This window comes from Panthera onca, chromosome B2 (assembly GCF_046562875.1).
Source record: "Panthera onca isolate mPanOnc1 chromosome B2, mPanOnc1 haplotype 2, whole genome shotgun sequence".
NCBI lineage: Eukaryota > Metazoa > Chordata > Mammalia > Carnivora > Felidae > Panthera > Panthera onca.
In genome coordinates this window covers 52,637,826-52,653,446 of record NC_138343.1, presented here as the reverse complement: position 1 = coordinate 52,653,446, position 15,621 = coordinate 52,637,826, and the positions used below count along the sequence as shown (strand labels likewise).

At 38.0% G+C, this 15,621-nt stretch overlaps 1 protein-coding gene across 3 annotated transcripts in view; it reads left to right on the top strand.

The window, feature by feature from the left end:
- Window positions 1-15,621, top strand: part of HMGCLL1 (3-hydroxy-3-methylglutaryl-CoA lyase like 1) — a 191,553-nt gene that overhangs the window by 29,987 nt on the left and 145,945 nt on the right. For 2 of the 3 annotated variants that reach the window (XM_078447022.2, XM_060615783.3), the window contains exons 2-3: window positions 14,795-14,875; window positions 15,108-15,215. The exons of the other annotated variant lie outside the window; for it this stretch is intronic. In XM_078447022.2, coding sequence (XP_078303148.1) covers window positions 14,795-14,875; window positions 15,108-15,215 — 189 coding nt within the window. The remainder of the gene's footprint in view (window positions 1-14,794; window positions 14,876-15,107; window positions 15,216-15,621) is intronic. 3 annotated transcript variants of the gene reach the window in all.

The window sequence follows — 15,621 nt, the reverse complement described above, 5'->3', positions numbered from 1 at the left end:
CTGCAGAAGGATAGGCTGGAGAGGGACACACTAAAGTCTCAGTTATAGACATAATCACCTTAGGGTCCTGGTCTGGTCCTGCCTCAAGGGGCCAATATGCATTGGTATAACTTTTTCAAAATTGTCTAGCCTCCCTCCACTGCTGTGAGTGTTTCAGTATTTTTTATTTCCCATATGTTTTGAATGTCCCAAATGATCAGATTTCTGAAAATTCTGATTTTGAGATCAGGAAGCTTTTCTCTTCCATTACCTGTAGGGACAATTAGAATAATCAGTGTACTTCAAGAATGAGGACAAAATGAGTAATTGGGTTGTTTTAAGGCATTGTGAAGTCTTTTTTTGCTCAAGGGTGTTGGTCATCTTAAACCTTATACTGTTGTATGAATGTCAACCATTCATCTGCTGGCTCTGTGTTCTACAAAAAAGATGTATATTGTCTGTTTGAATTTAGATCTTCCATACCCCAATACTACTCTTTGAAGTTGAAAGGAAGCTCCCTGGGGTGAAAGAAGAGAAATTAAAATCTAGTTTGTGAAGAGTATGATGCAGGGATTTTTTAGATAGTCTTGCCTTGAGCATCGTGCCAATCAGAATTATTAATGTATTTAATTTGCCGTTAAATTCATTTTTTTTCCAGGAGAACGTTTCCAACAAGTAAAAAACTGACTCCTGTGCTCATTCATGGCATTATTCAGCCAGGCTTTGAATATGAGCTCTTACGTACCCTCTTAATGAAGTGAGTGCCCCTCTGTCGCCTCTCAAAAGTTCAAACTGAGGTTGACATTGCCAAGTGGAACAGGATGGGTGGAGTTGATGGTGTCAGCACTGGAGGTGGATAAAATTGTTGGCAGCTTCCAGAATAGGATACTGTCTCCAAAGTGTTTTGAGTTCCTTGTTGAAAGACCTTGAATAATTTCCATGTATTACTTTGATTATGGTTAGAACTCTATAAGGTAATCTGGTCTGCTATCGGCAATGACTCCTTTCATTGTAAATTTTAAACAAATAGGTGTATTTTAAAGTGATAATGAAATAATTTTAAACTATCCTTCCTTTAAAATGTTAGAAAAGCTTTTCATGTCTTCATGTTAGCTTCATGTCACATGACAAACATCGATCAAGTGTTAACTCCTCACCGAGCTAAATGCTAAATGATATATATTCATATTCTATCTTCACAATACACATATAAGCCAAGGACCACTTGGCTCAGAGGAGAGTCACCTTCCCACTTCAGACAGAGGAAAATGAGGAATAGTAATCAAATCATTTCCTCAACTTAGTACTTCAAAGTACATGGTAGAACCAGCTTTGTGCATCGTGTATATGGTAGAGCCAGGTCGTTTGTTTTGAGAGTTTTTCATTACCACACTGAAGGGCCCTTGCATGATGGTTTTTAAAAGATGTCGAAGAGTTGCTTCAGGAGTAGTATTAGATGCAAAGCTACTAGAATTACTAATGATTTATTTTAGGAATGTTCTCACTAGGGTAACTCCTTGAAAATTGATTTCCATATCCATATGGGCTTTCTTAGAGCAATTTATAGAATAGGGTTTTGCCTATGTCAGCTGTGCAGCTAGAGTCATGTGAGTGAACGAATGAATAAATGAATGAATAAAAAATACTGTTTGGGCCTATTTGTCTAATGACCACTATATGTGCAGCAGTATGCATGGCTTTGCCAAAATTCTTCATAGCTATTTTGATCTCCATTTTATTTCATTTGGTTTTTTCTCATTGCTTTGCCAATGTTTTATTTTTTATTTGAAGTATAGTTGACACATGTTACATTAGTTTTGAGTGTACAACCTACTGATTTAACAAGTTAGCATGTTATACTGTCCTCACCACAAGCAAAGTTGCCATCTGTCATTATAAACATTATTACAGTACCATTGACTATATTCCCTGTGCTGTACTTTTCCCTATGACTTACTCATTGCACAGTTGGAAGCCTGTACCTCCCACTTGCCTTCACCCATGTTGCCAATCCTCCCACCCCCTTCCCCTCTGGCAGCCATTATTTCTCTGTATTCATAAGTCTGTTTCTGCTTTTTGTTTTTTAGATTCCACATGTAAGTGAAATCATATATTTGTCTTTGTCTGACTTATTTCACTTAGCATAATACCCTCTAGGTCCACCCATGTCTTTGCATATGGTAACATCTCATACTTGTTTATGGCTGGGTAATATTTCTGTGTGTGTGTGTGTGTGTGTGTGTGTGTGTGTGTGTGCGTGCGTGTGTGTATACCACATCTTCTTTATCCACATCTTCTTTGTCTGTTGAGGGATGCTTAGGTTGCTTCAGTATTGTGGCTACTGTAAATAATGCTGTAATAAACGTAGGGATACTTACATATTTTTGAATTAGTGTTTTTATTTTCTTTTTTTTTAATTTTTTTTTAACATTTATTTATTTTTGAGACAGAGAGAGACAGAGCATAAACAGGGGAGGGCCAGAGAGAGAGGGAGACACAGAATCCGAAACAGGCTCCAGGCTCTGAGCTGTCAGCACAGAGCCGGATGCGGGGCTTGAACTCACGGACTGCGAGATCATGCCCTGAGCTGAAGTCGGACGCTTAACTGACTGAGCCACCCAGGCGCCCCAGTGTTTTTATTTTCTTTGAGTAAATTACTGGATCATATGGTATTTCTAACTTTTTGAGGACCCCTGTATTGTTTTCCACAGTGGCTACACCAATTTATATTCCCACCAACAGAGCATGAGTGTTCCTTCTTCTTCACTTCCTTACCATCACTTATTATTTCTTGTCTCTTTGATTCTACCCGTTCTGATATGTGTAAGGTGATTAACCTCATTATGGTTAAGATTTGCATTTTCCTGATGGTAGTGATATGGAGCATCATCTCATGTATCTGGTGGCCATTTGTATGTTTTCTTTGGAATAATGTCTATTCAGGTCCTCTGCCCATTTTTAATAGGATTATTTTATTATTTTTGGTGTTGAGTTGTATAAGTTCTTTTTTTTTTTATGTTTATTTTTGAGAGAGACAGAGAGACAGAACATGAGTGGGGGAGGGACAGAGAGAGAGGGAGACAGAGGATCCAAAGCAGGCTCCAAGATCCGAGCTGTCAGCACAAAGCCGGAAGCGGCGCCCGAACCCATGAACCATGAGATTGTGACGTGAGTCAGTCTGATGCTTAACCAACTGAGCGACCCAGGTACCCCATACAAGTTCTTGATATATTTTGAATATTAACCCTTTATGATCTCCGTTTCATGGAAGAGTAATTAATTAAATGACTCATACAGTTGCTGTAGTAGTACAGGTTATTTCACATGGGAATCTGGTTTTCTTTCTTTTTTTTTTTTTTTTCTTTTTCCCTGAGGTATTTGGTTTTTGGTCTGAAAATTGGCTCAGCTATGTAAACCAGGAGATGGATCTTGACTTTTTATTGGAGCAGCTAACATCATTGACGGAACAACCTTAACCTTCAATAACTTCAGTTGTATAGATCAGGATGCCTGACACTCAACACTCTTTTCATTTATGTGGGATTACATTTGGTTGTGGAGGCCTGTCTAGTGCATCATAAGATGTTTAGCAGTATACCTGATCTCGACACACTAGATGCCAGTAGTTCCCAGCACTTGTGACACCAAAAATGTCTCTAGACATTGCCAAATGTCCCCTGGGGGACAAAGATTATCCTGTTGTAGAACCAGTGAAACTTTCAACAGTGGCATTACTACAGGTTACCAGGGACCATTAATGTCTCATCGTCTTCCAAGGAGGAGGACTAACTGAAAAATAAATAATAAGTATTCTATCTCCTCAATCCCATCTTAGAGTGTACTACCTCAGCTCACTTCTGGCTCCAATCTTCTTAGGTCTGGTTCCTCAAGAAACAGATTCTGGCTGCTTATTGTGTCTGCAAAAGACAAAAACAATTGTAGTGGTTAAAAAATATATATTGGCAAAGACACCAAGGAAAAGGTAACTTTCTATACTTTAAATATTTCAAGTTAAACTTTTTTTGGGTTTTCTAATTAACACTTTTATTACTATCTTAATCTTTAATACAGTAATAATGATAACAGTAATAAAAATCTATAGATGATGTTGGCTAATTTTTCATAAAGTTTATTTTGTTTTATTGTTAAATTGCCATGAATGTAGGAATAAATAATTTCATTTCTTCAAACTAAATAGCCTAAGTAACAGCAACCATTTAAAGAAGCATAACTATGTGTACAAGATCTCATGCTATCTCAATGCATAGAAGTTTTTCTTTTTGAATTCTTTGAAATTTATCTTAATGCTTTTATTGGACAGTTTATAGAATTCTTGGATTAAAAACTATTTTTCTTGATTTCTTCAGTTTTTCTCCTTACATGTGTTTCATCCCACTTTTGTTTCTTTTACCATCCATGTTTCATAAACTGTTCACACAATCTGTGTTAATCTGTATTTTCAGTCCTCATACACAATTGGATTTATAATACAGTTATGGATTTATATTGAAACAATCCATGAATGAATATTAAGTATGTATGTATACATTTATTGCTTAAGACACATTTAAAAATGGAATTTATTTAACGGGGAAATGAATTCCAGTGATGGAGATGCTAAGAGCCTCATTAAAAAAAATAATTGATAAATTTAGATCTCATATTGTTCATCATTCTATATTTCAATCTGCTGTTATGGAAGATAATCTTATATAATGTTCATATGCTTTTTTGTAACTACTTTTATTTAAGTGCTCATAACATTTACATATTTCAAGAAGGAATTCATGTTGAATTATGCTTTATATCTGCACTGATGCCCAGCATTAATTTTCCATTTAGTACCTAGGACAAATATTAGCATGCATACATCAGGAGAGTGTTTACATTTTTAGATCTTGTTCTTAATCTCTGTTAAACATTGACTGAATGCAGTTGGGAACAAAGTACTGGATATATTCCCCTTTTCCTTTTGGCTGTCAAAAATTATTAAAAGGTAAGTAGAGACCTTCTTTTACCTTTTGACTTTTTAAATTAAGATATGTTGTTCATAAAGTTGGAGGTGACTTAATGGTACATTACAAACTTACTTGTACCATATTAGAAATTAAATTCTTCTTAAACTGCCAGAGATCACCTTTGAGTGAGCACTGGGGCATGGATATTCTGAAAGAAGGGTTTCAAATATCAATTTTGTTGATTCAGTCCATCCTGGAAAAGCACCCGAGAGAGAAATGTCTTTAGATTGTTCCAGAGGACCAAGGTTTCTGTTGATACCTATCCTACCAGTGAGAATGCTATATGTGTTTCTGACTATGTTAGGTTAACAGGGAAATATCTAAGAAATAACAAATAGCAGAATGTGGAGAGTTTAATGTTACCACAAAATGCACCATGTGCATATTTCAGATGGGATGAAAAAAAATAGATTCTTTGTAAAAGTGGACATCTAATTTATGCTCCCTTAAAAAGTTCAATTTAATTTCAAAAGAAAATCTTACAATTTCCTGATTCATACTTCTCATCTGTGTAGTGGGAGCATTTGATTTGGCTGGTGTAGCAGTTCTCTGTGGGAAGAATACTGACTATGAAACAGGATATGTCAATATTATAAAGACTTTATTTACACATAAAATTACTCCTCAGGAAATGAAGTGAGTGCAACATATAAAAATCTGTCAGGAAATTTCTCCTGTGGATGGTGGTGTTTTCTTAGAGGGGAAAAAAAAGCAGGATTTGTAGAGCGAATAATAAGGAATCATCTGTCACCATCAGGAGGATAGACTGTATATATAGAAGTCTCCCATATATATTTTATGTGTAAATATATAAAATAAATACATGAACACACCCCATTAAGATTTCAGAGAAACCCTCATCAAAATATGCCTTCCATTTAATTTTATGTAAGATTGAAAAATGTAAGTAAAGCAGCCCATTTATGTTCTACATAAAAGAATGGTTCATTATTTCACAACCTTAAGCTCAATAGTTTGTGGTATATTTAATCTCATCCTAAAGAAAACTAGAAAAGGAGCCAGGGAACTTAGTTGGGTAACCTTAGAATGTCATTTAATCTCTCTTTCAGTTCTGCCTACCTCACAGTGTAGCTTCACAGATGAAATGTGGATAGAAAAGTGCTTTAGAATAATAAAGCAACATATAAATGCAAGATAGTATTCCTTTTGTTGTTGTTCTATGAAAGCGAACCATTAGAAATCTGATGCCAAATGTGGGCATACATTCAGCATATAACATGGCTTTTTGAATGCCTTGTTCTGGATAATACATCTTTTGTTTTCACCAGTATCATACATGAGTCCACATTAAACAGGATACACTGAGCTCAGTAACATAGACTTTTTAATGCTATAAAAATAAATTCAAACTATAGACCTATTTAAAGACTATGTTGCTAACTTCTGCAGACTACTTAAAAAAAAAAAAAACTTATATGTTCCTTGGAACATATACGTCATTTATCAACTCTTAGATACTCACTGTAAAAAAAATTGCTGTGCCCCCACTCCCCCTGCTCTCAGAAAGTAGCATGCGGTTCCCTGTGCCACTAAAGTGTGAGCTTACTATGGGTGAAGATTTTTGTTTGGTTGGTTTATTTCCACATATCTGATAACTATAATAATGCTGCTAATAGGTATTGGATAGATGAAATTTCAAACTTTTCTGGTTAGATGTAAGCTCATTTATTCATTTAACAAGAGCGTTTGAGTGTTTAGTGTGTGTCCATTCTAATGACTCTGAAGATTTATAATCAAAATAGGCTTAGAAATAGGCAAAGTGGTACTTCTAGATATATTTTAAGATAAGTCTCTACAGAGTGGTATAGGATAATAGAAATGAAATTACTGAGTTTGGGGAGGTCAGAAGAGTCTGGAGTAGATGACAAATAGATTCTTAGATAATGACTAAGAGGTTTTGTTGAGAATAATAACTGAGTATTAATTGAAGTAATAAGAATGTTGAGACGCAATTCCTCATGGGTCTCTTGCATTTTTGTATGTATTATTAGCAAGGCATTTATTAAATTTCTTTGAAAATGTCTTTTCAAGGTGTTTGTCTGGCAAACAACCTTGGGAAACAGAGCAAAGGGCAGGCGTGCTAACTGCCCAACTGTGAAATACTCAGGTTCCCCCAAGCACCGCTCATGTCATGCTCAGGGAACCAGTGAAAGAAAATGTTGATGCTCTGATGCTCGGACTGGTATTAATGTGAATAATAAATTTTTTGTCTCAGATTCAAGAGTTGAATATCTTCTGCCAGCACCCATAAAACTGACAGAGTTGCTTATGAGCTAGTATGTAGGGTAAAATCTTAGTTCTTCAAAGGTTGTGACAGTTTGTTAACGAGGATGGAGTCTAGAGGAAGACATAACTTCCTGAAAGAGGAAGAATGAAAACTTTTCTGATGAATTAAAGGGATTTGAGGGAAGAAAATGGAAGTTAATAATGAACAAAAGTGACCAGATTTTATACTCAATTGAGCAAAATAGGGTCTACTGTTTTATTGCTTGTTAATGATGAGAAATTGGGAAGATGGTTGCAGCCTGGTTTCCAGGAACCAGGTTCAAGGGTTGAGCGGTGCCTTGATTATGTTAACTTTCTTAGGGGCAGGAAGGAACTTCCTTCCTGGTGGACAGTCTCAGGTCCACCCATTGTAACAGCTAGCACTAAGATAAACACTGTGTGGGCTGAAGATTCTCTTCCCTCTTTCCATCAACAGTTACTAGGAGTAGAGAAGAAATAAATTGGGACAATGTTATGAAAAGAAATTGGGTGAATCATAAGAACTTCGGTTCAGTTGGGAGTTGAGGGTATGGGGTAAGCAATGATTGTGATAGAGGAATAGCAGTAACTGCACCTTTTTACAACTTAGCCTGTCCTGCAATCTGTCATGGAAAACTTAGATATAATTGGAGATGACAGCAAAAGATCTCTGAGTCTGTGAGTCCTGGCTGCTCTACAGAAACTTTGGCCCTCTTGGAGAGATTTGGCTGGGGTTCCTATAAGGAACCATAGATGAATCAGTCATTGACTAGTATGGGGGAATCCTACTGTCCCAGATTGTGTTTATAGTGCTGAAAGGTAACATATTGGAGAATGAGAAGGGAGCCAAAGAATTCTAGATAAATTTTATCATTAGCCTTGCCACTTTGCAAAACTCCCTTAGCCAATATATTGTGACTAGATAAAGAGTTAGGATATGTGGATCATGTTCAAGTCAAGCCCATGCCAGCCAGTGGGAACAAACCCCTCATTATCCTGCTGGAAACCAATGCAGTTGTGGATGCTGAGTGCAGGGGTTTCCTAGGTTAAAATCCATGGTGTTAGTAATGATGATTTTTTAAAAATTTTTTAATGTTTATTTATTTTTGAGAGGGAGACAGAGCATGAGTGGGGGAGGGGCAGAGAGAGAGGGAGACACAGAATCCAAAGCAGGCTCCAGGCTCTGAGCTGTCAGCACAGAGCCCGACACGGGGCTCGAACTCACGAACCATGAGATCATGTCCTGAGCTGAAGTAGGATGCTTAAAACGACTGAGCCACCCAGGTGCCCCAGTAGTGATGATTTTGATGTGTAATGTACTTCGTGTGGTTTCCAAACATTGCAAGTTCATCTGATTGAGCTGGTGAGCAGCTACTATGCTGCCCAAAATAGAAAGTAAAGGTGCCTTACTGCTATGGAACTTTCCCTCTGTGCCCCTGGATCATTTCCACTCTTCTTCCTCCATGTGCTTTAAGGAAAAAGATGATTATTAGTTCATGGAGATCATCCATCTGAGTATGCTGGGGAACTTTGGGGAGAGGGAGGACTCAAACATTTTTGGCTGTCATCTAAAGGTGTCAGCGTCCTACTCAATCCCATGGGTGGGAGTCCTGTTTTCAACTGATGAGGTTTGGGCAGTGTTCCCAATGGGAAAAGAGAATCAAAGTAACCTTTTGGGTGGGGCCGTTGAGGCCAATGCAATGTATTGTTGATTCCACATCTGAACATATAGTAAGAGTTGACATGTGATGGGATTGTAGTTGTCTGTCCCATAAGTGCCAGAGGGGATCACCTCAGTTAGGAAGAGCTGCATGTAGTGAAGTGAAGATACGCTTGGGAATCCCTGAATCCTTCTGACCAAAGGCAGGCAGCATCCACTTAGAGGTGCTGCTTAGGAATTTGTACTTCTCACTGCCCTGACAGAGCTACCAGGTATCTTTTGAAAATCAGGTATTACCTTGCTATTGAGCTCTTGCTGAAATTGGACACCTGAGTCATGGGGCATTGTGACTCTATGGCCTATTTTCATTTTGGAAATGACTAACAAGGTAGTACAACCTCAACAGGCCTCACTAATCAAATACAAATGGTATATTCAAGAAAGTGGTAAGCTTGTCCCCAGTGCAATCTCAGCTTTACACACAAAAAGTAGCAGTTGCCCTCTGCTGCCCACCCTGCTGCCTAAAGCAAAGCTACTGATTCAGTGGCACCCTTCTATTTACAGTGCTTTTCCAGAGGCCTTGGCCTGGTTGGATGATATTTTGGCTAAGCTGAAACCTGATGATGTGCACAGGGCTGCAGTGGTTTCACAACCTCTCTAACAGTTGTGCAGAACTAAAAATGGGTGTGATCATCCTACCCACTCAGGAGAACTTGAGGATATTCCTTTTCTTTTTTTTTTTTTTTTTTAACTGACTTTGGGGTGTGGTCAGTGCACTAGCTTATTTGCCATTTGGACATGTATAGACTGAAAAATCAAAGATCTTTAGGTGCTCTGAATTGTGTTGATTGAATCAAACGAGGCCCACATTCTAATATCCCCTAGAATCACGTTGCTGATCAACTCCCATCACCTGCATTACCATCATTGCTATCTGGATGGATCATAGTAGTGGGCATGGCAACATATCCACCATCATAAAATGGACAGAAAGTAAACAACTCTTAGCTTCTGGTGCAGAGTCTCTACTGCATAAGATTTATACAGCTGGTTGGGTCCAGGACCCTTCAGAGGAGGAGGGGGCATGGCTGAAGTCAATACTGCTGGCTGGCTTTATCCTACTATTTATAGTTTTGTTGAGAGTAGCCTTAATTAAATGTCTCATGAGATAAATTGAACAGGTTTGGTCCCAGGCTCTGTTCATAACTGCAGAAGCCAACAGAGTGGCTTACTTATTGGGAAAATTTGCCATAAATCAAGATGGTATAAAAATGAAGAGTGATTACTATTGGGAAGTAATTCTCTATACATGTCTTAAATTTCTTCATGTCTACAAGCAGAGTTACAATTGCCTTGATTCCAACCTGTCTTTTCAAGAATTTTTGTATTGAAGGGGGTGCTTGGGTGGCTCTGTCGGTCAAGTGCCTGACTCTTGCTTTCGGCCCAGATCATGATCTCATGGTCGTGGAATTGAGCCCCACATTGGGCTCTGCACTGGGACCCTGGGCATGGAGTCTGCCCAAGATTCTCCCTCTCCTTCTGCCCCTCCCCCACTTTCGTGCACTCTCTCTCTTTCGAAAAAAGTATTTTTATACTGGGAACACCTTTTTGTTTTTTTGGAACAGCGTTACATGCTAGAAGTCTCCTGGAGCAAAGGCTAAGTGTCCTTAAAGTCTTAGAAAATAGAGATAATGTCTTCCTGCAGAGCAAAAGGTAGGCATGCTCATAGTTAAGTATAACAAACATGTTTACCTCTATAGCCATGAAAAGATCATGCTTACCGCCCATTACTAAAGGTTCAGGTTCACTGTGCTTGGAGTTCCTTTCCTGTAGTGCAACCCATTGCTTGTGCAAGTGTCACTTCATCTTCTTTGCTTCTCCCTGTAGGATTTGGAGCTTGAGGAACCAGCACAAAGGCTAATCCTCTAGCTGTTGCTTTTGCTGTGAGTGTTGTGAGTAGTAAGCTTTTTTAAAATTTTTCCTCTGACCCAGGTGTCTTGTGCCTTCCACCAGCATCCATGCTGCCTCATTAGATAGCTTACAAGCAGGCTAAAATTTCACATCCTTAACTATCCTTCACAATCAGTAACTATAAAATATTTACCTGTAATGTAAATGGTCTAAAGAGTTGAAATTTATTTTTGTCCATATAAAGTATAAAATGATTGCTTCTTATTGGCATGGAGTCGTTATTTAAGCAGTGATTGAAAGATACAGGCTACTTCATTATTTTTGTTGATTTACTTTTGGTTTTGTTTGGTCTTGAGTTTTCAAGTTTGCCATGCTCCTCTGCATCAAGCTTGCTGAAAGGCAAGGAGCATGGAGGGATATACATTGGATATTTCATCCAATTGATTGGAATTTGTTCAGATATAACTGTTACATAGGGGAGAAATGTAGTCCATTCCTTCATCCATACAGAAGAGAAACGGATTTGGTGGAAAATGTTTTCCACAGATGGAAGGTATTTCTAAGCAGCAGAAACCTCATGTATACAGACATGAAAGGGTGGAAGACATGATTTTGCCCTGGCTAAAATCAGAGGATGCATGAAGTAGAGACAGTGATAGAAGATGAGAGGCTTGTCATAAATCATTTTACCTTAGACTGATGGATTGCTCTGAAGGTGACTGCTGGATGCTGAAAGATTTTAGTCATGGAAAAACAAGATGAGAAACACTACCTAGAAAGCTATAGCAACAGATTGGATGAGAAAAAAAAATGACAATTTTAATGAAGCCAGTGACAGAAGAGATTCACCAGCATAATCAACAAGTAATTACTGAGCACAGTCTAAGTGTTATGCATTGTGCTGGGTGCTGGGTATATGTCAAAATAAAACAGTTAATAAATGGGCCACTTAGATATAAGTGGTAAGAAAGAAGGTGAAGAATAGCATGTGGTGGGAGAATGTCTGAAGAGAAGCGTGAGGTGGGGAAAATAATGAGATCAGTCATGAATCACTTCTATGTACTTGGACAGCACTTAGGTGAGTTTGTCCAGTAGACATTGTTTATGTGTAGCCTAAGCTCCTTACAGAAATCAATACAGAGATAGTAATGACTAGAAAAGGGCTAAAGATCATTGAGAGAGGTCTCTCACATCATACATATTCAAGTGTTAATGGGTTTTATTTATTTATTTATTTATTTAATTTATTTTGCTGTTAACAAGGAGAACACATTTTAATTTTGTTCAGATTTCTCAGATTCACTGATAGAGGGAATACATATCCATGCTTACACAAAACAATATTATATTCAAGAAGAAATCTAATATCAAGTGAGCTCATGTTCTGCTTTTGTTATGGGATAGAGAAAGTCTGCCTTGTAGGAAAGGAGGTCTCAGTCTTGGATTCCCCATGAGAAGATTTACAAGGGGATCCATGCTCATGCTCAAATAAAGGCAGCTAGAAGGAAAGTAGCCAGCACAAAGCAGTTTTATTAAAGGAAAACATATTCCTAAGGTGGGAGAGCAGGCAGGTTCCAGGAGGTGGAACCAGCCCCCAGGTTGTTATTGGATTGGATATTATGGGGGCTCTCTGGGCTAGGGGAGTGCTGTGAGGTACAGTGGGATGGACTCTAATGGAGGCTGTTTCTAGTCATTTGGAGGGGGTATTTTTAACCCTATGAGGTTTGTGGAATCATCATAACATTTGTTTGTCAGGCAGGGCTGTATACGTGCAGTGCAAATGCATTATAATGAGTGTAGAGGTTCTACTGGGGCAGAGCTGCATGAGGAGAGGACAAGTTTGTACCTGTGGCTCTTTGGTCTGTCACTCCTGAGGTCTTAGAAGCCATCAGATCAGGATGTGGTGCTCCCCAGCTTTAAATGTGTGGTTTATTGGTCAACATTCTTGGCTCCAGCTCCTGTCTCTATCATTCCTCTTCAAGGAATTGGGACTCTGCCTCAGGGCATTCTCTCCACTGCTCATATCTAGCTTCTACCTAACACTGAAATGGCTGTACTTGGTAGAGGTTCCTACTTCAGTTTTTTCAGATTGTTGCTTCTGTTAGCTACACAGTGTTGTAAAGGAGTGTTTTAAGTTTTTTAATTGCATTTGGCACGTTGTTACCACCTTAAAAAAGACTGTTCCTTGTGGTTGTTAAAACATTGCTGTTGAATAAAGAAGTACTCTTCATCCATGTATATATACTCCAAGCTAATTGCTGTTGAAGGTGCAGGTTCAGGAAAAAACAGGAATGAAAAAAACATGGCTTAAGATTGGTCGGTTTTGTTTGTTTTTTATTTCTGCTGTTTAAGGACTGAAGGTAACAAAAAAGAATGAGCTTCTGTTATTCCACTTTCCCATGCCATCCTTGTCATTTATTGCCTTGAAATTATGGCCACTGTAAATGAGACTTGGTTTCATGGTTGCCTTCCAAAACTGAGCTTAAAGATGAGGAGCCCCATGCTTCCCTTACAACCTGCCCAGAGGATGTAGAGAGGAGAATTCTTTTCCTTTTTAGTTAATTTTTGCTCATTAAATTGCCCAGTTTAATGGAAATGTTGAGAGTGGTATGTAAACATTGTGGCAGGGATTTTCTGGGTTCTTTTGCTGAGTTAACACACAATGCCAATAAGAGAACATATTGGCTATGGCCCTAAAAGGGCCAACGAGCAATTTTCTGTGTCAGAAAACAAACTGGGTTCTGCATCCAGACCACTTGACCAATGTACGTCGATGATTGCTACAAGGACGGAGTGAGACGATACACATTGGTTGGCCCACATCCATCATCCCTATTGAAAGGCAAGACAAAAACAACTCTGAAGTACAGGTCCTGCTGATTTTGATGGATTCTATCAGCTATCTATTGAAGAAATTGATGGTAGTTGCCCACACTTAACATAGCTTAGAGATTCTAGGGAATTATTATCATTTTAACTGTGATATGACATTGAGAAAGGCAGTTCGTATTTTTGTTTTAAACTGTCTTTTTAAAATTTATTTTTAAAGTGTATTTATTTTGAGAGAAACAGAACGTGTGAACGGGGGAGGGAGAGAGCAAGGGAGAGAGAGAATCCCAAGCAGGCTCTGCACTGCACTGTCAGCACAGAGCCCGATGTGGGGCTCCGTCTCATGAACTGTGAGATCATGGCCTGAGCAGAGATCAAGAGCCAGATACTTAATTGACTGAACCCCCCAGGTGCCCCATAAACTAGTGTCTTTTTAAATATGTGTCCATAGTACTTGGTTTGGGCCAGAGGTTCTAGAGTCTAGACCTTCTGCCATTTCAGATTTGGGCAAAAGGTGGAACAGTATTACACTGGGTTACAACTAGGTGTTCCCAGTGGAATATTGAGGGTTTAGACCCTACTGGAGTGGCTCTGTACTTCGGGAGCTATGTTTAGGTGCTGGTTGTGCTGTGTGACACAGAAAATAAATAAGCAGCATACCTTTTTGTCTAGTCTCAGCTTTCTGGGCACAGGCCAGAGAACCACAACCACATTCCTCAAGTTCAAGGTATGGAGTGTGGCATCTTTAAGACTGTGCTTGGTAGAAGTATGTTAATACAAAGAAACACTTTTGTAATGTATTCTAACAATAGTAAATTTTATCAACACACAAAGAGTCACTCAACAAATTTGCTGTATAAATCCTAAGTATATTACCTTTTCCACAGTTATATTTTAGAAATTAATCTTTGCAGTTTTCATCTAATGATTGGATATTACTGAGCTAGAAGAAAAAAATGATCTCATGTTGCTGATAATACAAACTTGATATTTGGATTATAGCACTGTGTTGAATTTAGCTTTCTGGGGTGAGAACTTTCTATAACAAAGTGTAATTGTTTGATTTTTCAAGTAAGCAGGTTTGATGATCTAACTGTTACCTATTTGTCTTGCCTTGTATTTTCCATTTCAGGAAACATCCCAGTTATCTGGACTCCCTGAGTATGTTAAAATAGTAGAAGTTGGACCTAGGGATGGATTGCAGAATGAAAAGGTAGTTTGATACTAGTTTAACATAGTTATTACAAATGCTAAATCAAAATATTTATGAAGATTCTAAAGACTTAGATGGTTTTCATATATTATATGATTGTGTTTGTCCTCAATTGCTACTTGAATTTATGCATCTTAAATATGATTTGCTTCTGTTAGGAAGTAATTTTCTATTTATGCTTCAATAGACACTATGCAAATTACTTATAAAATAATTTTTAATGCTTTCATAGGTTATAGTTCCTACAGACATAAAAATTGAATTTATCAATCAACTTTCCCAAACTGGCTTGTCTGTAATAGAAGTGACCAGCTTTGTGTCCTCCAGATGGGTACCACAGGTATGTAAATCCATAATTCCTTAATTGAATCTTTAATTCAACTTTGCCAAGAGTTAGCAAATACTGTAAATTGTAATATTAACCTGATATAATTACTAATTTACTATGTTTTTTTTTTTTTTTTTCCAAAATATTAGCCCATGCACTGAGACACGATTAAGGAAAAATCCCTCTGATGAAACATCTTCTATCCATTAAGTCCTAAAAAGTTACTGGGAACTCCATCCCAAGCCTACCTGAGTATAATGGTCCAATATGATGAGTAGATAAGGCTCTTAAATAGCAATTTAGGAGCCTGATGTCCATTAACTACTTACTGACTTCATAAATTATCTGAATATCTTTAGGTGCTTTCACTTTCTTATCTCTTAGAATGAAGTATTGATGAGTTGCCTGATACCTTAAA